General features: G+C 39.5%; 4 protein-coding genes and 1 pseudogene across 7 annotated transcripts; 4 read left to right on the top strand and 1 right to left on the bottom strand.

The window, feature by feature from the left end:
* Positions 1–53: 53 nt before the first annotated feature.
* LOC116208957 (phosphomannomutase) lies at positions 54–3107 on the top strand. Of its 4 annotated transcripts, none has more exons than XR_004157159.1 (12): positions 54–257; positions 711–805; positions 964–1008; positions 1144–1210; positions 1312–1388; positions 1565–1600; positions 1864–1919; positions 2002–2101; positions 2186–2281; positions 2353–2479; positions 2593–2644; positions 2842–3107. XR_004157159.1 is itself a non-coding variant. In XM_031542663.1 (12 exons), the coding sequence occupies exons 3-12, from the start codon at positions 979–981 to the stop codon at positions 2898–2900; spliced, it is 663 nt and encodes a 220-aa protein (XP_031398523.1). In that variant the 5' UTR covers positions 66–257; positions 711–805; positions 968–978; the 3' UTR covers positions 2901–3107. The 4 variants fall into 4 exon arrangements, 3 of the variants coding, with proteins under 3 accessions (XP_031398523.1, XP_031398424.1, XP_031398467.1); XM_031542663.1 differs by having other exon boundaries at positions 66–257; positions 968–1008; positions 2353–2442; XM_031542564.1 differs by having other exon boundaries at positions 67–257; positions 2353–2442.
* Positions 3108–6558: 3451 nt separating this feature from the next.
* LOC116192874 (putative threonine aspartase) lies at positions 6559–9818 on the top strand. The gene is made up of 11 exons (XM_031521563.1): positions 6559–6797; positions 6945–6995; positions 7208–7328; positions 7463–7547; positions 7894–7975; positions 8108–8237; positions 8336–8430; positions 8517–8680; positions 9143–9266; positions 9392–9496; positions 9613–9818. Exons 1-11 carry the CDS (start codon positions 6654–6656, stop codon positions 9697–9699), a joined length of 1188 nt encoding a protein of 395 aa, XP_031377423.1. The 5' UTR covers positions 6559–6653; the 3' UTR covers positions 9700–9818.
* A 59-nt stretch (positions 9819–9877) lies between these two features.
* On the bottom strand, positions 9878–11614 carry LOC116192875 (LIM domain-containing protein PLIM2b-like). Its single transcript, XM_031521564.1, has 5 exons — positions 11233–11614; positions 10890–10983; positions 10736–10764; positions 10505–10594; positions 9878–10403 (listed from the first exon to the last, which is right to left on the bottom strand). Exons 1-5 carry the CDS (start codon positions 11365–11367, stop codon positions 10140–10142), a joined length of 612 nt encoding a protein of 203 aa, XP_031377424.1. The 5' UTR covers positions 11368–11614; the 3' UTR covers positions 9878–10139.
* Positions 11615–13898: 2284 nt separating this feature from the next.
* LOC116197753 lies at positions 13899–17848 on the top strand (annotated as a pseudogene).
* A 468-nt stretch (positions 17849–18316) lies between these two features.
* LOC116215507 (DEAD-box ATP-dependent RNA helicase 8-like) lies at positions 18317–23044 on the top strand. The gene is made up of 10 exons (XM_031551244.1): positions 18317–19102; positions 19598–19658; positions 19808–20042; positions 20365–20603; positions 21077–21328; positions 21410–21590; positions 21997–22085; positions 22184–22257; positions 22342–22470; positions 22568–23044. Exons 1-9 carry the CDS (start codon positions 18822–18824, stop codon positions 22418–22420), a joined length of 1491 nt encoding a protein of 496 aa, XP_031407104.1. The 5' UTR covers positions 18317–18821; the 3' UTR covers positions 22421–22470; positions 22568–23044.
* Positions 23045–26128: the final 3084 nt, after the last annotated feature.

Here is a 26128-nt window from a genome sequence, read left to right as displayed (position 1 = left end):
TTTGCGGCATGAAGGGCTGCTCGATCTCGAACCTGACAGCGCACGAGATCGAATCGCCTCCACCGTTTGTTTCTTCATTCGTCACTTTCCATAAATTTACGGGTCCGGTAATTCTGCCGGAATCTCCAACCAGCCCCTCAACAAATCAATAAATCCCCTAACTCTCCCCCCCGGCCCTTTCCGCCTCGTCTTGGCTTTCTTCTTCTTCTTCTTCTTCTTCCCCGTCGTCGTGTTCTTTTCTTCTTCAACTTCTCGAGGTAAATCTGCAGCTTGTCCTGACTGTATTTCCGTATTCTGAATCTTCTGATTACATCTAGATCGAACCCGCATTGTTTACGTTCACGCTCTTCAAACTTCGCTCTGTCTTCCTTGTTTGCTTTCTGCACTCCCCTGCGATCATCTCATTGATGGGTCCGCCGACACGCCGTTTCTGTTTGTGCTTGCACCTGGAATAATCAATGATAAATCCCTTAGAACTGTTGTTTTCCTTTCCCTGTCGTGGTGATCGAGTTCAATGTATATTCCCTGCACTGCCTTGGGTTCGTCGAATTACGACTAGTCGTTAAGTCGGTCATTGGAAGTTTTAAGTCGTTCATTACAAGTCTGTTGAGATTTTCTCGAGTTTTTGTTCCCTGACTTTTGGTACTTATGTCTTTCCCATTGTCGTGTTCATGCTTAAAATTTGGGATTAAATTGCTGTATGATGGCAGAACTGGAGACTGAAATATCGGATCGTATGGCCGGTAGGAAGCCTGGTGTAATTGCTCTGTTTGATGTCGATGGCACTCTTACAGCTCCGAGAAGGGTAAAGATGTTCTTCTATTATATTTTCTTAAATCAAAATTCTTACTTTACCCGTTCTCAGATCTTGGATGAATATCTCATCCTTATCACTATAATGATTAAACCGATATGAAAGCCTTCCGTTGGTTTAATACCCTTGTTTTTTGACTGAAATGCAAGGTAGCTACTCCGGAGATGTTAGAGTTCATGCAGGAGCTTCGAAAGGTACTTGGCTATCTGATCAATGGGTAAAATCTGTTAGGACTGTGTCCTCTTGGTTTCTTGTCCACTTCAGAAAGGCCGTATTATCAATACCAGACTTTCTTTGCTTACAAGTCGGCTTATCTATCCTGAGCTCAGGTGGCTACAGTAGGAGTTGTTGGGGGATCTGACCTTAGCATGATCACAGAGCAGCTTGGGAAGACAGGTCCATGACGGCTTCATTGATCTGCATATTAAAGAGGAAACGCTTTGACTTGGTTTAAATTTTATTATAATTATGACGTTAATTCATAAAACTTTCTGCAGTTATCAATGACTATGACTATGTATTCTCCGAGAATGGCCTTGTAGCACATAAAGATGGGAAACTGATTGGCACTGAGGTAATGTTTTCATCTTTTTTTATAGTACTAACAGTAGCTATATAGTCACGTTTGTTCACCTTGTTAGAATATTCGGTTGGGAAGTGGACAATAAATGCCGACCTTTTCATGCTACGTGCAGTTTCTTGCATTCGGTCTTCGTTAAATTTGTCATTAATTGATACAATTTTTCGTAGAGCTTGAAGTCTCTTCTCGGAGAAGCAAAACTAAAGGTATGCTCCTTTCTGTTCCTTTTGTTTGTAAAAGCCACTAGTTTACTGTTAAGGCGATCGACATCTTTGATATACATTTCCCTTCTTTTGCCAGGAAAAGCTCTTCGTTCTAATTGATATGATAGAGTTGCAGTATCATTTCTGACATATCCCGTTTAGAACTCTTACACGCTGATCAAGTGACCAATTTGCTATTAACGCCTTGTTTTTTTTCTACAGTTTGTTAATTGAAATAAGTTGATTGAGTTGAAAGTATTTTGCAGGAATTTATTAATTTTACCCTGCATTATATTGCGGATTTGGATATCCCAATAAAAAGGTGAGAAAACTGAAGCGTTGGCATCCTCTTTCATGTGTGTCAAGCGGAAAAAGATCTTTTATCTGCTACCTTCTTGACTCAGGGGAACATTCATAGAGTTCCGAAGTGGAATGCTAAATGTATCCCCGATTGGACAAAACTGCAGTCAGGAAGAAAGGGATGAATTTGAAAAGTATGACAAGGTAAGTGTTTAGAATCTGTATTGGACTTAGCAGTGTGCGTTAATTTGGACTTTGACTTGTCCTAAATATTTGAATTGCTTTCAGGTTCACAACATTCGCTCGAGGATGGTATCTATCCTGCGGGATAAGTTTGCTCACCTAGATCTAACGTTCTCCATAGGAGGGCAAATAAGTTTTGATGTGAGCCCTACACGCAGCTCCTTCAAATGGTGATGTCTTGGGATGGCTTAACTTACTGCTGATTGCAACAGGTTTTCCCGAATGGATGGGATAAGACGTACTGCTTGAGATACCTCGAGGATTTCCATGAAATCCACTTTTTCGGTGACAAAACTTACGAGGTCTGCCTTTTGTGCTTGGCCATACTATAGCTCCACTGTTAGGATCCTGTTCTCTTGTCCATCAGAGTGTGTATATTTCCGTTACTTACTGAAGGCAAGGTAGAGAGACTTCGATTTCCTGTTCAAATAATTATGAACCTGTTTGTGCAGGGAGGAAACGACCATGAAATCTACGAATCCGAACGCACAGTGGGTCACACAGGTCAGTTGGGATATGAAATCCTGAAATTCACGAAATGCTGCATATCTATTTCTATGTAGTTTCTTCCAGCGGCTGGTGGGAAGAAAGAATTCAGCTTATTTTTGTCTAAATTGTCACAGCATATGAATGTTCTGTTCCATGATTGCTTCGACACAATGACTTATACCATTTGCTGATGTATGTTGCTGGCTTTGCAGTTACCAGCCCTGAAGATACAATGGTGCAGTGCAAGGCCCTATTCCTGGAAAACAAGTGAAAATTATGCATCTTTTTCAACACACACACACACACATTCACGTATTTATGTAAATTCTTCCATTTTCATGTGATTTGTAGTTCACAACGGTTGATGAGCCAAATAGCTTTAAAATTCGAAACAGAATCTTAAATTCTAAATTGTATAACTTTAACGACAGATTGTCATGTTAAGAACCCGTTATCCGATGGTTGAGATTGCGTTGTAGCTTTAAGTTGATAATGATGCCGAGCTACTTTCCCTGGCACAACCGATACAGTCAGGCAGATTTGTTAAGTCAATAATGATGCTGAGCTTCTTTCTCCAGCACGACGGATACAAGACTCATGTGAAATTATTTACTGGGTGGGGAGAGAGAGGTTAACCCAAAATAAGCTACAATATAACCCAAAATCATAGGCTCCTGCTCACTCGCATTGCCGTTCAAAAGAAAATCAACCGCACAAAAGTCAAGTGAATCTGAGTAAATATTCGGTGAGTATTATTCAGTCACCTCAATCACTTGACTGAGTAACATTAAATTAAAATGCATGTAAGTGGTAAAGACGGGGCTCACAATAGTTACTACTCATCAACAGTGGATGAGTAATACTCATTAAATATTTTTCCAGTAAAATTATGATTTTTCAACCAAAAAAAAAAAGAAAATTGATTTTAGTATTCATTACTATCGACTTAAACCTAAGGCATACGTTATATCCTCTTACCATGTCTACACTTCCAGTCCTCATCACTAGGGCCATGGCCCTCTATTATGATAACTAAAAATAAGACGGTCACATTTTGTATGCAGGTTCCACTATCCAGCATGGCATAATGACAATAACAATAATAACAACAATAATAATAGCGATAATAAAAATAGCTGATGGTGCTGGAGTAGACTCCTTAGCCTGAGAAGTTTGGCATATCCTTGCATAACCCACAAGGTGGGAGATGGCTCTTCCATTTCTGTATGGCATGACAATTGGTCAATTAAAGGGACTTTGATTACCTCATGTCAAAGGGGTATGACTGTTACTCCACTTTAACAGCAGATGCCACCCTATCTAGTGTCTACAAGAATGGAGCCTGGTACTCTGATTGATTCTGCGACCTTCCCGAATGGCGATACTGTTTGTTGGAAGGGGAAAGCAAAATTTCTACATTGCTGCTGCCTGGGGAGACTTGAGAACGAGAAGACCAAAAGTGTTTTGGCATAGACTGGTGTGGTTTGCAGGGCACATCCCGAAAGGTGTCTTTCGTTGTGTGTGGCTATTTTAGATAGGTTAGCCACTAAAGCTAGATAATCTAATCGGGGACGCGCTACTTACTTCATTACACTGTGAGTTCTGTGAATCAGCTGATGAAACAAGAGATCACTTATTCTTCTCTGGTCCTGTGACTAAGGGGATATGGCAAACGATACAATGTAAACTGATGGAAAATAGACTCGTCGGTGATCGGTCTGAAGAGCTGAGATATGCAGCAGCTACCTGGAAAAGAAGAGGCCTCACAGCGACTTTGGGCAGATTATGTAGGACAAGTCTTGTTTATCAAGTCTGGCTAGAAAGGAACCGGAGAATTTTCCCAAGGAAAGAATACTGCTCAATTCAAGCGTATTATTGTGCAGCAAGCGAATCTGCTCTGTTTGGATTCAAAGTGAGATTTTAAAATCTTATTTTAACTTAATTCTACCCACAACAAAACAAAAGAACTCATACAAAATCAAAGCATGGACTCATTTATACCACTCTTTTTCAAAATCAAAATTACATAACTCATACAAAGTCAAAGAGTAAGTCCCATACGTAACTATTTATACCATTTTTTTTCAAAATCAAAATTTAATTTTAAAATGTTACTTATAAACTAAACGCAGCATATAATCTCTACAATTTCCAAGTTTAGAAAGTATAGTAGATACTTGCCCTTTGACTTATGTACTTAAGGGGCGGGAAAATTTTCTCCCAATTTGAGTACTGTTGTACAGGTCATGAGGGTTTTGGATAAGTTTCATCAAATCTCAAAAAAAGAAAAAACAACAACAGCTACAGCAGCAGTAGCAGCAACAACAACAACAATAATAATAATAATAGTAATAGTAGAAGAAAAGAATAGAAGAAGCATTGACTCCTTCATGCATGCTCCCCTTGGCTCAGGGGATATAGCTCAGTTGGTAGAGCTCCGCTCTTGCATACCTTCCTCGCGCATGTATAAGACCGATCATTCGATTTCTAGGAAGGATTGTTGAGTCCTGTTTGAAGAGGTTCTTATACGAAATGTCTCGAAATATTATCTGGAGTAGGAGATTCAATTAATAGAGATTCAGAAACAGAAATTTCACCTCATATAGTTCAATTCAAATTAAGTCACCCTTCCCACTAACTAATTAACAGTTGGTTAGAATTTATAGTTATTGACCAAGAAAAAAAAATAAAGAACTCATTCCTTTAGATTAGATCCTTGATAATTGGAAATTGCTCTTTATCTTTAATCAAAGAGTTTTTACGTTTTTTATTTTATTTGAGGCGAATTCAAAATTGTGTCAAATTGTATAATCATAAATTACTGACATTGGTAAACGACCCAAAGCAATTTGATTATAATTCAATTCGTGACGATCATAAGTCGAAAGTTCAAAATTTTCAACAGTTATCGATGATTGTTATTATTATTACTAGCTATTTTACCTTTGCGATGCATGGGTTGTTGTTTAGAATCACAATTGAAAATTTCATTAATTTATATATATTATTAAATTGAAAGCATTCAAATATTAGTGCATTCTATAACAAATTTAGAATAATTAAAAATGAATTATAATATCAAATATGGATAAAGAAAATGATATTCTTTAGAAAACATATTACATTTTCTTAAATATCCAATTCTAAAAAATTTAATAGATGACATCCATGTACATTTTTTTAAAAAAATAAGGGCATATCATCTATTTTTCATCATTTTAAAATATACTTATCTATTATTATTTTAGGAGTGTTCAATATTTAAATATAAATACTACATATAGTAGATTTTTTTCAGTTATTAATTATGTCGAAAAGTTTTTTATATATACTTATTTTAATAAATTGTATTTTTTATAAGAAATATAGAGAATATATATTTTAAATCAAGAATGTGCTTGTATGATAAAATTATTAAGTATTTAATGATTATATGCATTTGATGAGTTAGTCCTAATTATATGTACATCTATAATTGTTTATTTAGACATTTATTGTTATGACATTATAATATATATATATATAATTATTTTTCTATGTGGGTACAACTTTATATTTATATATATATAGAAAAATTATCATCATCATTTTTATATTGCGTTTGGTTTCAAAATAAAATTTTAAAATCAGATTTTAATTTTGAAAAAGAGTGGTATAAATGAGACCCACTCTTTGACTTTGTATGAGTTATTTTGTTTTGTTGTGGAAAAAAAAAGTGGTATAAATGAGGCTCACTCTTTGACTTTGTATGAGTTATTTTATTTTGCTATAGGTAAAATTAGGTTAAAGTTATGATTTTAAAATCACATTTGCAAACCAAACAAGCCATTAATTATTCATGTCCAATGATATCTCTGCCTATTCCGGTGCAGGAGCATATTCCTGTCCGGGTTTTGGGAATAAGTTGACTTTGCCTCCCACTTGCCCGCTTATTAGTGACTCCTCCGGCGAGCTCAGTTGGCGGACAAGCCCTCGCTCTGTGATCAATTGCGGCGGTCAGCAGTCTCTCAGTTTCAGCAGTCCGATGGCGGCCGGAGACGGCGGTGAGAGCTCCAGAAGGTTCTTCGTGGCCGTCCACGTCGGAGCCGGATACCACGCTCCCTCCAACGAAAAAGCCCTCCGCTCCGCCATGAAACGCGCCTGTCTCGCCGCCGCTTCAGTCCTCAAGGTCCCCTCCCTTCCTCATACGTAGAGAGACGCGGAGTGATTAGATGAATGATAGGGCCGTATGAGCTGACTTAGGTGCTTCTTTAGCTAGATGTAGTTGTCCAGGACGTTGATTCAAGTTTCGTACTTGCCGCCTTCTGATTTTCAGGATTCCGGTGGATGTCTGGACGCTGTTGCAGCGGCCATTACTGTACTGGAGGTACGTCTTGTGTACCTAATTCGTGTCCTTAAGTGTTGCTGTCGTAAGCCGTTGATGGAAGCTTCAAACTTTCTGCTGCTCATTCAAGTTTCAGTTCTCGACTAATAGTTGGCGGTGATGCCTATCATATTATGGTTTCCGGAATAATTTCAGATTTTGCGTTTGCAACTTCGGTAAAGTAAAAATTAATTAGCTTTTTTATGACAAAAAAGGATGATCCCACCACGAATGCCGGGCGGGGCTCCAATTTGACGGAAGATGGTCATGTTGAATGTGATGCCAGCATAATGGATGGTGATTCCGGAGCATTTGGAGCCGTCGGAGCTGTCCCGGGTACTATATTCCTTTTCCTTTTTCCCCATTGTTTGGTCTGAGGTTGATGAAGATCTTGTTATGAATTTGGGTTTTATGTCTACCATATGGTGCAAGTCTTTATGAATTTATATATCTTCTTAGCTCTAGATCAGGTGTTCGAAATGCTATCCAGATCGCTTCTTTATTGGCGAAGGAGCAGACGACGGGATCTTCTTTGTTGGGTTTAATATCTCCCATGTAAGAATCGGTTTCTTCCTCTCTAATAACTTTTAATCTCGTAGAAGCTCAATTGTCATCTCCTGAAGCCCTTTTCATTAATCTTATTTTATATTTGTCATGGGTATTTCTCCCTTAGTCCCAGATCCAACTGCTGCTGTGCATTTAGAAATATGTAAATCCCTTACTTGACAACCAATGAGCAGTAGAATACATAGCAATTTAATAAATAATTGAAAGTTAGCTTGTGTGCTTTGTGATCTAGCGTGATGGCGGTAAAACAAGCTTCTGATTCTATTATATAATCCTCAGTAATTACCATGAATTTTCTCTTCATTCACCTTAACATCATTTGGTTGTTGCACAGTTTCTTGGCTGGTGAAGGGGCACGAAAATGGGCACACTCAAAGGGTATTACTATGCCTGCAACTGTAGCTGAAGCTGATGAGGTCCTGATTAGCTAGAATTTCTCAATCTGTCGTTTTTGCTGGTTTAATATCACATTTGCCTTGCCACTTTGATTAGCATCTGCATCTGCATCTTGCTATGGAAGGATTAACCTGTGGATACATCAACTGCAGTGGTTGGTGACAGAAAGGGCAAAAAGGCAATGGGAAATGTACAAAAAAATGGTTACCAATGCTAAAGCCGAGGTAGAAGGTGATCCCAAGAAATTTATGTTGCCAGAGGATTCTGTGGTACCAGCCTCAGGTGAACCATCTCAAGATATTAAACAGATTTTTTCTGTTTTTTATTTTTGTTCCCCTTTTCACTGTAAATTTCCGCATTGTCTCTCCTGAATCATGCAGAGGAAGATAACATCATGGATACAGTTGGAGTCATTTGTATTGACTCGGAAGGGCATATAGCATCTGGGTCATCAAGCGGCGGTATAGCATTGAAGGTATTGCATACAATTTTCAGCCGATTTTTGTAAGCACAATTTTTTTTCTTTTTTTGCGATACTTCAATCTTATAAAATTTTGACAGATAAGTGGTCGTGTGGGATTAGCTGCAATGTATGGATCAGGTTGTTGGGCATCATCAAAAGGCCCTTTTGGAGCTCCATTTATAGTTGGGAGCTGTGTTTCTGGTGCGGGAGAATACCTCATGAAAGGATTCGCTGCCCGGGAATGTTGTGTCTCATTATCAATGTATGTTCTTATTTATTTTGGATTAAGTAATTGTCATTTCTTTTTACTTAAACTTGTAGAACCACGTCATGCTTCTCACACATACTTGACATCAATCCCATATCGACACACTTGCTCTACCATAGAACGGGAAAAAGTAGTGACTTTGCTCAGAAGTAAAGAAGAATAGAAAAGGAGGGAGAAGGAATACCGAATTTATGATTGTTATTATTGAATTGCATGATGCCTTGTTAGTGTGTCCAATGCATACTCCATCTCAGGACGGGGAGAATTTTGGCTTGGCTGAATATAAGAAGCATCTTTACTACCGAAAAATCACATTCTATTTGGTACAGATCCCATGATCACTCAACATGGAACTCGTATCAATCACCATTGATAATGAATCTTTTGACACTTGATCTATGCAAGAACTTTCTGTCCCCAGGACCTCGATCTGACATGATTGTGTTCGTGGCATAGTTCCCAGGCGGGCCCTGCTTCTGCCTGCATGAAAGTGTTACGTTCAGTAATTCAAGAAAGCAGTCAACAAGGTACCGATGGAAGTGCTGGAATTTTAGTAGTGCAAGCTGATGCTCCAATACCAGTTGAGTCTACTCTCTGCATCCCTACATTTTACTGCTCCATGACTCGGTAGATATAAAACATGTTTCAGATTCATGTCATCTCGTTTTCTTTTAGCTGACGTCTTGGTTTTTACTGCTCTCTTAGGTCGGGGGAACTAAACCGAGCCTGAAGGCTGTAGAGATTGCTGCTGCTTATTCTTCTTTATCGTTTGGTATAGGATACTTTGGGAGCTTCATGGAACGGCCCAAGGTATCATAATAATCTCGAAATTGTGCCCTCGCTGTTTAGGACGAAATTAGCCCATGCTTGGCCAATTATTGGTTCTTTCCTTGTCTAAAATTTCCCAAATTGCTTCTTCTTTTCAGGTTTCAATTCTTAGAAATACGAAACAGCAGAAGGCAACCGGGATAGACCATTTTGAAGCTCGGATAAATCTGTCTGCAGACAAATGATGGTTTCTTATTACTCTTATTGCTCCAGAACAGCTAAATCTTTAACAGGTGACTGTCCCATTTATGGTTAAAAGATACTGATCGTCATAATTCTGTTATGCGTCGTCCTGTTATCATCTCTTCTCGATGAGTCTACTTGACTAGCTTGAAATCTAACCCAAACAAGACAACATATTGTGGCACCAAGAGAGAAAAATTCTGTTTTGTCGGGACCATTAAGTTCGTGTACGCAAAATATAGTACAGGCAAGCAAAATAGTACAGAAAGAGTGAACGCGGGACACTCAAGTCAATGAATTGTTTTCTCCCTCAGGAAGTAAAAGTTCAAGAACTATGAATCAGGGAGCATCCGAACAAAGTTAAAAAACAAATGGGGAAAAAATCAGGTGAAGCATTCTTCTCTCGGGGCAATGAATATGAATCCTCTATCGGTGCGGGGGGTCACTCCTGCGCCTGTTCCTCAGACTCGGTTTTGGGCTCAGCAGGTTCAGGGGGAGGTGTGTTTGAGGAGGAGGAGTTGTTCCTCTTGTGGGTTGCTGAGTTCAGGACGTGCTTGTAGTCCCCTTTCTCCATGAACAAGCGGGCGAAGTGATGCTTGCAGTACAGAACCCCATCGAGTGCAGCATAGGACGAGTGAGTCAGAGGGCAACCTCCGTGAGCACACCTGAAGCATGTCTTGTGGAAGCACTCTCCCTCCATAGTCACCTGTGTGAGCATGAGTTCATCCGGAATTTCAATTGATCGGATCGAGAAATACTCTATTGCATTCGTGAGGTACATATGTTTTGAGAAAGAAAATCGGTTACCTTCTCCAAGGGGTAGACTGTTTTCTCACAGGCAGCACACTTGTCGAGTGTCCCACTGAACAAGGCAGAGAGCTTGCTTGGGGTCCTGTTCTGTTAAATGCAGCCAACGTTTGAGCTCGTTAGGAAATCGGGAAATTTCATTATCGCCAATAAGTCGTGAAAATGACAGAAAGGGAAACAGAAAAAGATCCTTTTCGAAACAGACTTGATCAGATTGTGAAGATAACCTACCAGCTCATGTGGCTTGTCAGAAGACTTGGCTGCCAAGGCATTGGTTTCACAGGAAAAGAAAACAAACGCGAAATTGTCAGTTACCATTTTGATTTGTGGTTAGTCGTAGGAGAACAAATCGACGAATTCATAATGGGAGGAATAGAGATCTTACTGAAGTTCTTGCTGAAATTGCCCGACTCCTTGAAGAGCTGCTCGAAGTGAGCCTTGCAGTACAGGACACCGTCCATGGAGGAGTAGCTGCTCATCTGCCAAAGCCAAACACGGATTCGTTGACCCGAAAAGACCGACTTTAATATCAACACATTCAATGGATTCATACAAACACTGCTCTCTCTCTTCTTTCCAATCGTTATGTTATGAGGTTTCAGATTATCAAGGAAATATGATGAACTAAAGTCTGGTGGATTGAAAGGTTGCTCTTCGCAATCCTAATGGAAAAGAAAAGCGATTCCTGGAAAGCTGAAGATGTTTAAAAATTGGAACCGGGAACGTACCACGAGCATGCCGTTGCAGTGGCTGCACCTGAAGCAGGACCTGTGATACGGGATGCCTTCAAGGGACAGCATGTCGACCACATGAACGGTCTTGTCGCACACCTTACATTTATCCAAAGTCCCTGTGAATGCCATTTTTTTTGTTTTTTTTTTTTTTGTTTTTGTTTTCTGGCTTCGGCTTTCCTCCCTGGGACTACGGTGAGTGTTCCCTCCCTCAGACAAATCTCGGACAAGATCGCAGCGTCTTCAGTTCGATCGATTTGTCTGAGAAGAATAAAAGGAAGTAAAGGGTGGGATGATACACCTAGTCCTCGGAGGGTGGTGTGTCTGAATTATTGAAATAGGTTTGAAGAGCTAAAAATGGGTTGGAGTGTTCTCTAAATGTGGAGGGTGGACATGCGACTATGGTGGATGAAAAGGAGGTCTATCTTCGCTCTTGACTTTTTCTTCTATGGTAATTCACTTTAAATAGTTGTCCTCCCCCCCCCTTTTTATTTTTTTTGTGTGCGTTCTTCTTCTTCTTTCATTCAAGAGTTGACAGATAAAAAAGATAAAAATAAAAAATAAAAAAAAAAAGAATTTGGGCAAAAATAGACTCTCCCTATCCTTGTGATTTTGTGAGTCAACCCAGTCTGTAAATGAGGTCCGAAAAAACAAAAAAACAAAACCCAGTCTGTATAGATTATTATTATTATTATTATCTTTTTTTTAATTCTATTTTATGATTATTTTATTAATTTGAATAAAGTAAAATTACTAGTAAAGATTAGTTCAATTGGTTCGACGGTTGTTTTCCTTTAAGTAAGGTATTGGATTCGAGTAATGTGAATAGAGAAAAATTCTTTATTAGGAAAACTTTTATTCCTTAGTGCATCGATCCGGTTCGATTGGATTAGTCAAGATCTCTTGGACTTTTAGATATTAGAGTTCACGAGTAAAATTATGTAGAGGCGGTCCAAAATACTCTCAAACATAAGTTTTGGATGGGATGTTGCTACGTGCCCCATCATGTGGTGTGATCCTCTCAAAGATAAGTTTTGGATGGGATGTTGCTACGTGCCCCTCATGTGATGTGATCCATGGAGAACAACCCCAACAATGCTTTTGTCCAAGTTACCATGTTTGGTTGGGACTTATTATATTGCGCTGTTGATTCGACCAGCCAATCAAGACACTAACCCGTTTATGGTATTCCTAATAAGGCTCAATAACACGGAATTATCTTCATTTTTCAAAGTTATGAACTTATGATTTTGGGCATTTGAATTTCATCCTATAATTGATCCAATACCCATTACGTCTTAAAGGCGCATTTCGTGCGATGTAACCATTTAGAATCTTGAAAATGCATGCTAATAAGCCGCGTCGAGCCACATATCAAGACAATGCCTCATGCTTGGCCACTTGTTCATGGTTTATCTACTTCATAGCGGCTAGCCGGGCTTTTGTCACCCTTCTTGACTTGGCCTCGCTCGAGAAGCGCCCTCGGCATGATTTGCCACCTCTACATATACACACATATAAATGGATCATATTTGAAGTTGCTTGCACGTCAACTAAGCACGACAGGCCTATGAGCCCATAAATTTCCTTTGGGCCCAAGACCACGAATCATGGGCCCGCAGGCTCATCCTTTTCTCGCGGTCTCATCCCAAGGTCTTGTTGGGATCTATTTAAGTCATAAGAGATGTTTATAAGCCTAATACAGTAGAATAAAAATACTAACAGCTAATAAATAGTGACGAATAATCTCAATCTCGAAATTCACGTGCAGCACTATACTACACTCTTTAATTCGTGTTGTTAAGGAATAATTATCTGTTAATATTTCAATTTGCAATGGCGTGTCCACGTTCTATCAGCACGCGCTAGCAGCGCGTACCACTGCACTCCAATCGCAGCCGTACAACATGAGCCGAGCCAGAAGCAGCTGCTTCCCTCCGCTCTGCACTACCTTGAAACACTTCCACTTGAACGGGGACTCATAGACAGACGAAGAGGCCGAACAGCACAGCACAAAGACGAGCTGAAATGCTGAAGCTTAAGGAATCTTTGCGAAAAATGGACCACGATGCATCTTCTGCAGAAGGGCTATGAAGCTTTCATGGTGGATTTTCATTTGCTCTGTTTCTCGGACATTCTTGGAAGTTGAAACCTTATAGCGTACCAGCAAGCTGCCCACTTTACTTGCTCCGTCCCGTTCGCGTTGGGTCGCTTATTGAGGGGTTGATGAAAAACGGTATTGGTGTGATCTTTCTGTGGGTTCAGAAACAGAGCATGACAGCTTTGGTTTGCTGGGTAGCTTACTGAGGAGCAGGGAACCATGTTTCTTGATGTCATGTCTGTGCCACCGCCTGTTTCAGAATCTTCTGAGCAGCCTAACAAGATGTTATTTCCCTTCTTTCTCCTTTTCGTCAATCTTGGGAACCCGTATTCGAGAACAGCTCGAGGTTTCAGCTGCAAGTTGTTTACTTTGCCTAATCAGGCAATGCCATGAGCACCATGCTCTCTATATGGTTGGAGCGTTCTTTTCTCAAAGCTTGAACTTCAATTCACTTGAAGCCTTTTCATAAGGATTTTCTATTCCCTTCCATGTGCAGGAATGCTGTAACAGTGAGTCACAAGCCGGTTATTAACCGAAAACTCGTAAAGGAGTCTCCTGATTTGTTGGAATGACTACGGTAACTTCAGTAGCAAGAAACTGCGGAGTACGAGCACAATGGGACTTTGAGTTCGGTTCCTATTCAAATGCTGTCGAGGACACGTTCCTCTGTGACTTGCTTAGAGGTTCATGCGGATGTTTAAATCCACGCTGGTTGAAAGTCTCTGAAGGGGCTGAAACTCGGAGACAGAAGAGGTCTCGGGTTGTTGCCAAGGTTAAAAAGGGGAGAAAGCATGAGTATCCATGGCCCGATAATCTCAATACGAATATTACAAGCGAGCACTTGACGTACTTATCTCACTTCAATCCTCTCAGTGAAAAACTGAAACCTGTGACTCTTCCCTTCGTAAAGCCGCTTATCGATCTTGAGAAGAAGATCATCGAGGTATGTTTCCTGTCGGGAATCAGCCGAAACTATCAGAGTGGTCGATTAGAAGACACGAATTGTTAAGAGCTTTCTTGAGCAATAATGCTACACTCACTTTCTAATGTCCATGAGAATTGCCTTGCATCATATCAACTCAGTTTTAATGCCTTTTCGGGTTTAATCCTATGAAACTGTTAAGTGCTAACCACAAACATTTGTACCGTGTTTTGACACAGGTTTGTCAAATGACTGATGATACAGGTTTAGATTTCAGTGACCAAATTGAAGCTCTAGAAGGGAAGTATGAACAGGTAAGATTGCTCGGTCCAAATTGGCCAATACGTTGAATGGCTTAGCTTTTCAAGTCCAACACTGGTCGGTGATTATAGAATCTATCTGTCTTCAATTGATATTCATATAGTGGAAAATCAAACTCAACTTTCAACTTCAGGCCCTGAAAGATTTATACACGCAGTTGACGCCAATCCAACGGCTGACTGTTGCTCAGCATACGAACCGACCAACAGTCCTCGACCACATCTTAAACATAACTGATAAGGTAAACACCTACTTTCCAATCCTCTTATCAGTTATGTTGTACAATTGTTGTTTTCCGCATTCACTCAATCTTTCACTTTTGAATCTTGAAGTGGGTGGAACTCCATGGAGATCGTGCAGGCTATGATGATCCTGCTATTGTGATAGGCATTGGGACCATAGATAGTAGAAGGTACATGTTCGTTGGGCATCAGAAAGGAAGGAGTACAAAGGAAAACATATCTCGGAACTTTGCTATGCCTACTCCTCACGGGTATAGTGTTTAGCTTCATTCTGATCTAGAGTAGTAGAAAATTCCTACCTCCACTTTAGAATTCGAACTTCGTCATAAACAGGTATAGAAAGGCTCTGCGCTTGATGACATATGCTGATCACCATGGATTTCCGATTATCACCTTCATTGACACTCCCGGGGCATATGCTGATCTGAAGTCCAAGGAACTTGGTCAAGTTTCTTAAGAAAATTCTTCCTTTTGTTTGCAATTTTTTGGTGCAGATAGTTTGTTTTGTCTGTAGGGACGTAATTTTGTGATTTGACTCTGCAGGGAGAATCAGTGGCCCATAACTTGAGGACTTTGTTTGGTCCTAAAGTGCCGATTGTGAGAGTTGTGACCGGTGAAGGCGGTTCTGGTGGAGCTCTTGCCGCTTGTGCCAATAAGCTCTTCATGCTGGAGAACTCCGCATTCTACATGGCAACGTTATTGCAGCCATGGAGTAAGTGGTTTTTAGTAAAATCTCAAGCTGTTGTTCCAAAATCAAGAATATCACAAACGACGAAACACATGGAATAAACAGACGGGAGTATGGAGTTACCACCAAATCCGAACCCATATCCTGATATTGTGAAGGAACCGATTTTTCCAAACAGTATAAGTTCATAAGATGCACTCGAAATCAACTTCAAGCATACCGGTAACAACTCATCGTGAATGTTTCATCATTCATTGGTTCTTGTTTCAACAATTTCAGAAGATTGCAGTAATGATGGGCTGCCTCAATACTATATCCAAACAATGCCCTCAGAGGACCAATTTTGTTCTTCCTTCCCTGTTTTGATTGTTCTTTTCATTGCAAATTTTCTGCAATAAAGTGAATCTCCCTACCTGCGAACAGTCCCGAAGCTTGTGCTGCGATTCTGTGGAAATCTTTGCAAGAGGCTCCCAAGATACGATCAGCATTGAGCTGAAGGTCCAACAACGCAAGATTTGTGCAAATGTTCTAATTCAGGTCCACTCTTTCCTTCTGAGGAACAGGCAGCTGAGAAACTGAGGATCACAGCTCAAGAACACTACAGACTCGGAATAGCCGACGGAATCATTCCAGTGAGAGACCTAAACTCCATTAATGCATTGTCTATGTTGCGTTTTCACTTCGATAAACACTGCATTCGTGATTGAATCTGCTAAAGTATTACAGGAACCTCTTGGCGGCGCACAAGCAGACCCCACCTGGACTACTCAGCAAACAAAAGCCGTTATCGGGGAGGCTATCTGAATGTTTTGGAACTGGAATAATCTTACGAGTTTCACGGATCTTTCAGAAATGACTGGTCTCGGACATTATCACGGATCCTTTAACTACTGGCGGAAGCTTTTGAAGTCGGTCCAAGAATTTGATAACTACATATCTGATTTCACTTTTTTGAGCTTCATAGTTCAGACGTCAATATTCGTAGCTTTTTTTTTTTCCTTGATCTTTTAGGAATTGACAAGCATGAGCAAAGAAGAGTTGCTCCACCACCGAATGCTCAAGTACCGGTCAATTGGAGGCTTCCAAGGGGGCGTCCCCGTGGGACCTGAGGAGAAACGGAACATGAAACAATCCGAGGTTAATGCCTCACCAACGTCCATTCTAGAGGTAGACATCGACAAACTCAGAAAGAAAATCTTGGAATGAAAAGGCCCACCGAGAGATCCCATCACGAGCCAAGCCATTGAGAAGCTCAAGGAAGAGGTAGACAAGGACATAACGAATGCATTCATCTTGATGGGGTCTCAAGAGAAGCTCGAGCCAGTCAAATTGGAATTATCGAGAGTGCCAGATTTACAAGATCAGCCATTTAACAGAGGCCTCAAGGAGAAGGTTGATGAGATAAATGACAGATTTCAAGCAGAAGCTATCTCAACCTGGGGCTTATCTCAGGTTGAAGCAGAAGCTTGAGAAGCTGGATATGGTTAGTCAGGATATCGAGATGAAAGAGAGGGGTAAGAGGCTGAAAATGGAAATTAATCAGGGACTTCCTGATGAAGTGAAGGCGAAGATGGAACATCCCAAGAGTGTCAGAGAAAGTATTCCCAAGCACAGCGAGATGACGAAGATTTAGCGGAGGAAATGGAGAGAGGGAGGGAGGAGCTAAAAGAGGTGCTGAACGTGGCAGATTTGGAGATTATCGAAGTAAAGAGAAGGGGTTGGAGTGATATGAAGGTAAATATAGAGATCGGAAAAGAGTTCGAAAGAGCTGTAAATGAGGCCGGCCTTAAAAGCAAGATTGAGGAGCTGAAAGCAGAAGCCCGGAAAATGTCCAGAAAATGGAAGCAGAGATTAAGGAAAGGATCTTCTCAGCCTTGGATGCTGCAGGACTAAAAGAGAAGTTCGAGAGAATCTGATGATAGAGTTGGGACACTCTGCGAACTCTCCAGGAAATACTGAGTTTGAGAATGGAAGATGTTAGTAACTTAGGATCGGTCGCGGTCAACCAGATACACAATGACGTTATAGCGATGTACTTCCCTGATAAGGTAATGCAATGAAACTTGGGTGAGGAGTTAACTTAAGGTTGAAGGAATTGGTCTTTTTTTTTTTTTTTTGAGGAGTGGGGGTGTTATAAACGATGTCAATTGATGATGTCTGGTGCCGTCAATAAAAAACTAACACCGTTATTGCCACATCCGATGAAAGGTCAGACTTCCGTTTCAAGAGTTAACGGGGAGCATAATTGATAGACCCAGATGTGTTTGGTTTTAAAGTTGAGTTGAGTTTTGATTTTAGTTGGGTTATAATGATTGTATCGTTAAATTATGAGAAAAAATGTGAAAAAGTAATTAATAATTGAGAGAATCAAGTATTAAAAATTGAATCGAGTATAATGAAGTTGCATGTGAGTTTATGTATGGGGCTTACCTTTTTGACTTTGAAGAGTTGATTTTTATTGTGTAGTGAGAGAAATTAAAGTTTGAGTTAAAATCTTCATTCTGTTTAGTTTCGCAATCGAATTTTAAAATTTTTATTTTAATTTTAACTTAACTCAATTCGAAAACCAAACACACTTTTAAAATTCAATTGTGAAATGAAACGGAGAAATTATTCGGGGGTAGAATTGGTGACTTTTCCAATATTTGAGGGTGACAATGATTTTCAACTCAAAAATATGACTACGAGCCTACGAGAACCGAAAAAGGAAAAAATATCAGTAGAGTCGGTGCTGTTGTCGAAATATATAAATATTTGGGGGGCGAATTGCAACTTTACAGCAATTATTTGACGCCCTAAAGAAACCCTAGTACGATTCTCTTTCATCATCATCGTCATCCCTTCTCTTCTTTCTCCGCATACTGCAGGAAGACCTCCGCGAAGATTATGAAGAAACCGACGGAACTGCTCTCCGATTAGCAATCCCTCGGCCGCCGAATTGTTTATCGTCTGTCATTTCGATCGCATTTGCCACAGATCTGTACAAAAATCCCCCTGTGTCGCCCTCTGATTCTCAATCCTGCTCTCCGTTGATTGACCGGTAGCGTGGTTTCTCTTCCATAGCTGTAAATCTTAGGGTTTAGTGTTCGAATCTCTCACTGGTAGCGGGAATCGGTTTTTGTATCTACGGTTCCGCTCCATTTGACGACCCTTGCCGCCATTGAAGCCCTAGCTTCGAGACTGATCAGTTCTTTGTCCTTTTTTCATTTTTTCGGTTTTAGTTTGGGTTCTGAGGAGATTTTTGTTGAAAGCGAAGTTTAGGTTACTGGTAGATTCTGCCTGGTAGGTTCTTGGTTTTGAGTTTTTCTCTCAATGAACAATAGAGCTAGGTACCCGCCGGGAATCGGCGCCGGTAGAGGCGGCGCTGGCATGAACGCTGGCCCCGCATTTCAGTCTAGGACACCGCAGATGCAGTATGTGCAGAGAAACCAGTTAGGGCAGCAGCAGTATCAGCAGAATTATCCGCAGCAGCCACAGCCGCAGCACCCGCAACACCAGCACCATCACTGGCCCCGCAGGCCTCAGATAGGCGGTGCAGAAGCCAGTGTAGATGAAGTAGAGAAGACCGTCCAGTCAGAGGCTGTTGATACGAGGTGTGTTTTCTGATTTCCCTTTTCCATTCTCCGAGCAAGTTCTATGATTTAATTATCGGTGGATTTTTTCTGTTGCATCTTTCCTATCGAATAATTGTGTATAATTGCGAATATCGAAAGGATTGTGAGGTTGGGGGCTGCTATAATTTAATCTATGAAGATGATGCTGCTCTTCTATGACCGAGGAAAATTGTATATGATATTGCACGAGTTATTGTCAGATCGATCTAACATGTGGAATTATTAGAATCACGAATCCCACGGATGAAGCATAGTTTATTATGCTACCTTGTTATGAAACAGTAAAGCAGTAAAGCAACTTCTTAACGTTAATTGAAACGAATTTTTTGCCCCGTTATGTACTTATTTTCCCTTGCATGACAGGCACTCATTTTCCCCTTGTTCATATTTATGTAACCATTCAACATTTTTCTTATTTGATGAAATTCATCATAGTAGGTTTTGTCACTGACTTCATATTGTGACTCGTTGTAGTTCACAAGATTGGAAAGAAAGGTTGAAGATTCCTCCACCTGACACACGATATAGGACAGAGGTAGGAGCTGTTTGTTTTCTCCTTACTTCTTCCATTTTGTGCTCGTGAATTATGATTGGGTCATTACTTATGCTATTATAACTATGGAGTTCATTCTTACTGATCTTCCAAAAGTTCGATCCGTTGATCTCCCTGATTTTATGTTCCAGGATGTAACAGCAACAAAAGGAAATGAATTTGAGGACTATTTCCTAAAACGAGAGCTCCTTATGGGAATATATGAGAAGGGTTTTGAGAGACCATCTCCTATCCAGGAAGAAAGTATTCCAATTGCCTTAACTGGCAGTGACATTCTTGCTAGAGCTAAAAATGGAACTGGGAAAACTGCTGCTTTCTGCATTCCTGCCTTGGAAAAAATTGATCAAGATAACAATGTTATTCAAGGTACTTTTCTGTTCATATTCCTGTAGAATTTAGGATCTTGTTTATCAGAATTGTGTTTTTCTGATCTCCCTCTTTTGCAGGGCCTTGTACTAGAAAATAGCAGTCGAAATAACCATTTTGGGCAAAATCAATGTTAATTCTGTTTGCCAATGAAGAGGATGTTAATTTTTTTTTTAACCGTCTGCAAATGCTAATAACCGTGTATCTGTTTTAGTACTGTCCATAAGCTGTATTGTGCTTTTTAGCTATATATATTTATATATACATGCAATTCTTTAATATTGCTGTGACAGACATGTCTGACCCATGCCATCTGATGCAGTTGTTATACTTGTTCCAACACGAGAATTGGCCTTACAAACATCGCAAGTCTGTAAGGAGCTGGGTAAACACTTGAAAATACAAGTGATGGTTACCACTGGGGGAACCAGTTTAAAGGATGACATCATGCGGTTGTATCAACCTGTCCATTTACTTGTTGGAACACCAGGAAGAATATTAGACCTTGCAAAGAAAGGCATTTGCATTTTGAAAGATTGTTCAATGCTAGTGATGGATGAGGTGAGTGTTTGATGTGGTTTTTTCATTTTCGTTTTTCTTCTCTTTTTCTAGTGAATGAATTGAGTGTTAGACGACTTTTCATGTGATTCCTACTCTAGAAGATTGTATTGAGTGTGGACATAAATCGTGATTGGCAATTTTTGGCTCTCTCTGCCAATCAGTGTTGTTGCCATTGGATTCCCTCCCCCACCAAGACCAAAACAAATATGTTCATATATATATATATATATATATATATGAAGAGTTTACTTTGAAAGCGTTCTGAGCTTTGCTTTAGGTAATAAAGTGGAAATCTTACTCCCTCATTTCATTTGCCGCTATATGTTTACTCCATTTTCCAAAGAAACCCCCAGAAGGTTTTTGTTGAATCACATCTAGGACTGGGTAATTTGATGTGTTTCGAGTAAAATGACATGTGCTATAGTTCGCCTATGATTTCTGGATCTTATAGATTGGGCATTAATGAATTTTAGGCTGACAAGCTCTTATCCCCGGAGTTTCAACCATCTGTGGAGCAGCTCATTCGATTCATGCCAGCCAATCGTCAGATTTTGATGTTTTCTGCTACATTTCCCGTCACTGTGAAGGATTTTAAAGAGAGATACCTGCAGAAACCCTATATCATCAACCTTATGGATGAACTTACGTTGAAGGGTATCACTCAATTCTATGCTTTTGTTGAAGAAAGGCAGAAAGTCCATTGCCTAAACACGCTATTCTCTAAGGTGGGTTTGAATAATATTTTGCTGAAGGATACTCTTTCTTTTGCTGCGATGTTCAGTTAACTCATGTCATTTGTTTGGCAGCTTCAAATCAACCAATCAATTATCTTTTGCAACTCAGTTAATCGAGTAGAGCTGTTAGCAAAGAAGATTACGGAACTCGGGTATTCTTGTTTCTACATACATGCAAAGATGCTGCAAGACCATCGGAATAGAGTTTTTCATGATTTCCGAAATGGCGCCTGCAGGAATCTTGTTTGCACTGGTATGTATTCAGGTTTTGATTAATTGCTAATTTATTCGGGGGACAATCTGCTTTTCACACAGCTATGTCCAGAGTCAGTTGTGCATGTAGTTGAAAGTTATATATATTTACATACACCCCACACACACATACATATATAATACCATTGATTAATTCCATTTTTTGGCTGGTAATTTGTGGAAATCATTTCCAAGTTTCACTTATAGTTATTTTTAATCTCATCTAGCATTTAACATGTAACATTTATCTTCGTTATTTCATATTATACATATGTTAGTACTCTCTGCTACATTTCATTCTGGTAACAGTTGTGATAGTATATGCCAGGTTGGTAGAAAATTTTCACATATTATTCAGTCTTCTCTAATCTTTCTTAACTTTCCAATCCAATGGGTAATCTATCCAGATCTGTTCACTAGGGGTATTGACATTCAAGCAGTCAACGTGGTGATCAACTTTGACTTCCCGAAGAACTCCGAAACATATTTGCATAGGGTAATGTGCAGACTCTCTATATTAATCTCTCTCTCTCTTCTCTCTCCCTCTGTGATAACTTCCTTTTTTGAAGTGCCTCATCTTTTGGGTCTCTGCAGGTGGGTCGTTCTGGAAGGTTTGGCCACCTTGGTTTAGCTGTAAATCTGATCACATATGAGGACCGCTTTAACTTGTATGTATATCAATTCTTCGTGGTGCTTAAAACTTGTGAACTGATATGCAATTGCTGAGTCTTGTATTCATCTTATCTCGACAGGTATAGGATCGAGCAAGAACTTGGGACTGAAATAAAGCAGATTCCTCCACACATTGATCAGGCAATTTACTGCCGGTAGCATGTGAGTTAATGTCGATATAAAGTGCTTAACGATGATGAGCATTAGTGGTGAGTCCCCAAGTGCATTATCGATTCTTGATATGGAGTTCTCAACGTTGCCAATAATTTTTGAGTTACTGGTAACATATTGTGTCCATCTTTCTAGGGTTGATGGAGCCGGTGGAGTATAATCTTGGTCTGCTTTTCTCGGTTTCTGGCCTGAGATGATACCTTGGATGCAGGTGTGGTGGATATCCTCTCTGATGGTGTTTGGTCGGAAATGGTTTTATTCTTGGTGGGGAGATTTTGATGCTCTGATACATTAAAACAGGAGCCTGAATTCATGAGTATGGTGTCTGTCTATGAACCCTGGGAAGAAGCTGGGTCCAATCCAGTTTGCCTGTGGTTCTTTTTTTTTTTTCGTTCTGTTTTGTTTTCGGTCTTTTGTTTTGCTGACTCGTACCCTTTACTGCATGCTGTCGGTGTTTCGATCAATAACTAGAACCCGAGCAGGTTCTGGGCTGTCCTCCTAGTTTTTCTCATGTCAGATTGTTAGTCCTGTCTCTTGTCCATGACATTATAGCTCCGATGTTGTGTGGTTCAACTGTCTCTTAATCTACTCTTGCTTACAAGTTCGTGACTATTTAGTTGTATCCTCTTTTCTGTGGCTGCATAATTGGTAGCGTTGGATGGTTTTGCGAGCCTATAGAAGCATATGGAATGTAGATTCTCAATGACTTGGCATTGAAGGGACTGACTCGTGCTGTCTGTCCCGACAAAAGATGTCATGAACAGATGATGCGATAGACAATGGCTCCAGTGGGATGCTCGGGGCATGACTACTGGGACAAATGAATGGTGCATTCTTGAGCTGTCCTGCTCAACTGGACCTTTTTCCGGAACTTGTACAGCCGGAAACGAGAGTACTGCTCAGCTGGACAGCATGAGTATTCTGAGTGACATGGGCTTGCGCGATGCAATTCCTATGCAAATGATGAACAATATATGCAAAGAGGATGCGGTGGCCCGGTGTGATCCTCAGGATGCGGCTGATGCACCTGATTTCGTCTGGCCGAGCTCGTCCTGATTCAATTAGTGCCTCGAAAGGTGGCATACGGCCGGTAAAGCCGTTAGTGGAGCACGACGGGATGAATGGTCAAAATGACGTCACGTCAATTACTTCTCCTCTGATATCTTGATGGGGACTTGATTGGTCAATGGGGTCCCACATTTTTTGACCGGGTGCTTTGACTTGTCATGTTCAGGTCCCCTTTGTCATTTTTAGAGATCGTGATTAATTGCACCTTATGCATTTGTTAGGGATAATTAACTCCTCATGTGATATATTCCGTTAGCTATAATGAATTATGATGATTTTTTTTTAGCCCTCAATTTTTAACATTTTAATTTTAAATTTTTTTCTAATATTATTTTTTTCTTTTATCTTGACCCTTCTTTTTTTTTCAATTTATTTTTAGGGTTAAAATGAAAAAAAAAGTAAAGTTGAGGATAGAAATGATAAAAAGATTTAAAATTAAAATGATTAAAAGATTAAAGATTGAAAATTAAAAACAAAAAACTAATGTCATAATTCTTTATAGGTAACGAAGTATACTATAGGGGTTAATTGTTCTTGACAAAGGTGCAATTTGTCGCTATCACATATTATAATTGTTCTTGACAAAGGTACAATTTGTCGCGATCACATATTATAAAGGGATTTTTATGCTTTTTCTCATTTTTTTTGACCCATTTCTCCTTTTTCTCCTCTCGTTTCCCTTCCTCCCAAGAAACGCAACAAAGCAAAGACAACCAAAACACATACATATGAAAAGTATTTCTCGTCAGTTTCGAAGTACTGATGAGTCGTCCTCTCTCTCTTTCTTCGCAAAATGTTTTTAAAATTTTTTTTTTAAAAAATCCTTACCTAAAATTTTTTAATAATAATAAATATTAAATTCTCCTGGCAAATATGCTTAAGAATTCTTGGAAAAACAACTACAAAGCATGATTTTTGCCCCTATCTTTTTCAGTCTCATCACGATTATCATTTTGTCCCCAAATTTGTCGTCCATGAAGAACTCCATTCAATTTGTTGACGTCGTCCGAGCGGTGACATGGTAAACGAAGGATCAAAATAAGATAAAACAATGGAGATATTTTTAAAAAAAAAATTACAAAAAATTTCTCAGAGAAGGGGGTAGATGCTCGACGGGCCCGATTTGTGAGAAATTGGTCTCAAACTGTGGCTTGGGCGGGTGCGGTGAGCGGGGGTGCTAGCAAGACACCTCCAAGAAGGAGATCGCTGGTGATGTTTAATCTTGTCGGTGACCTCGTCTGGTAGCGGATGACGGGCAGGGACGCTTCCACCCCATTCTCCGAGTTTTTTTTGTTTAAATTTTCATTATAGTATATTAATTCGATTCCCTGTCACGTAATCATCGTTTGCCTGTCAAAGTATAAAATTAGACGACCGATGAGTGACAAATTTGGTGGTCAAAAGGGGCAAAATTTACGATTTTTCCTAATCCTTATAACACTCATTTATATTAAATAATAACGATATCATGAAAATTTTGAATTATAAGGAATTTTTTGTCGATTTGCATTCTTTTTACATTTGAATAGGAAAAGAAATAAGGTGCAATTACTTTAAACGAGTGCATCACGTATGCAAGTAAATTACTTGCTTAATAGTAAACCAGATCAATAATAAATTAACTTACACGTATTTTGAGTAAATTACGTGTATTTTGAGAAATTAATGGGGTTAAATTCTCAGTAAATTACATGAATTTTGAAAAAGATTTGCTTACATAGTTAGTAAGTTAAGTGAATCTCTAGAAATTTTACTTTTTTTTTTTTTTAAGGTAAAACACTCAAGTACACTATACCATTAGTTTGGTTATTACACCACTAACTTTGCCTCTCGGACCTCTTCCTCTCCCATTAATCGCTGCGCCGAGAAAACTGCAAGGTCTCACCAACCCTTCATAGCAAAGCTCGAAGCACCCCTTATTTCCATTTCCATGGCAACTCCAACTCCAAGTCCAACTCCAACTCTGGTGGTGTATGCATATATCAGCAGGGCGGGGGGTCCCCAGCAAGCTGCAGGTCAAAATTCAATGTCAAAAAGGGGGACCTGTAGCTGTCTGTAGCTGTCGGAGGTCCTTTTTGAAACTTGAAATCCCAATCTCTATCTGTTACACTGTTGGGTGCCCCTCTCTTTCTCTTCCCTTGGTCGCGCCATTTATATGCTGCATTTAGATTCAGAATTAAAGCGATTTTGATTTTGATCGTGAAAAAAAAAAAAAAAGAAAAAGAGTTGAATTATAAAGTTGACTCAGAAAACGTTTATTTTTGTTGTATAATTTGTTGAGTTAAAGTTAAAGTTAAAATTTTTCACTTGGAAAATGTATATTTTTATTGTATAGTGTATTGAGTTAAAGTTAAATTTAAAATTAAAGTGATTTTAGCTCTCAAAACAAGTAGACTCTTAATGCTTCTTTTTTCTTTTCTTTTTTTCTTTTTTTACCTTATGAAAGATCATTCTTCTTATTAAAAATTTGATTAGCACGCAATTAATACTTTATTAGTATATTGTATTTTCCTTTCAAGCTTTCCAGCTTCACTGAAAACAGGGACAGACGCAGGACTTGGAAAGTCGAGATCCCTGAAGGAGCGAAATTTAAGATAATTTTTTGAGACGAATATAAGAAATTTTATT

The sequence above is a fragment of the Punica granatum genome, chromosome 1 (assembly GCF_007655135.1).
Source record: "Punica granatum isolate Tunisia-2019 chromosome 1, ASM765513v2, whole genome shotgun sequence".
NCBI classification, from domain to species: domain Eukaryota; kingdom Viridiplantae; phylum Streptophyta; class Magnoliopsida; order Myrtales; family Lythraceae; genus Punica; species Punica granatum.
This window is presented reverse-complemented; position numbering and strand designations above follow the sequence as displayed.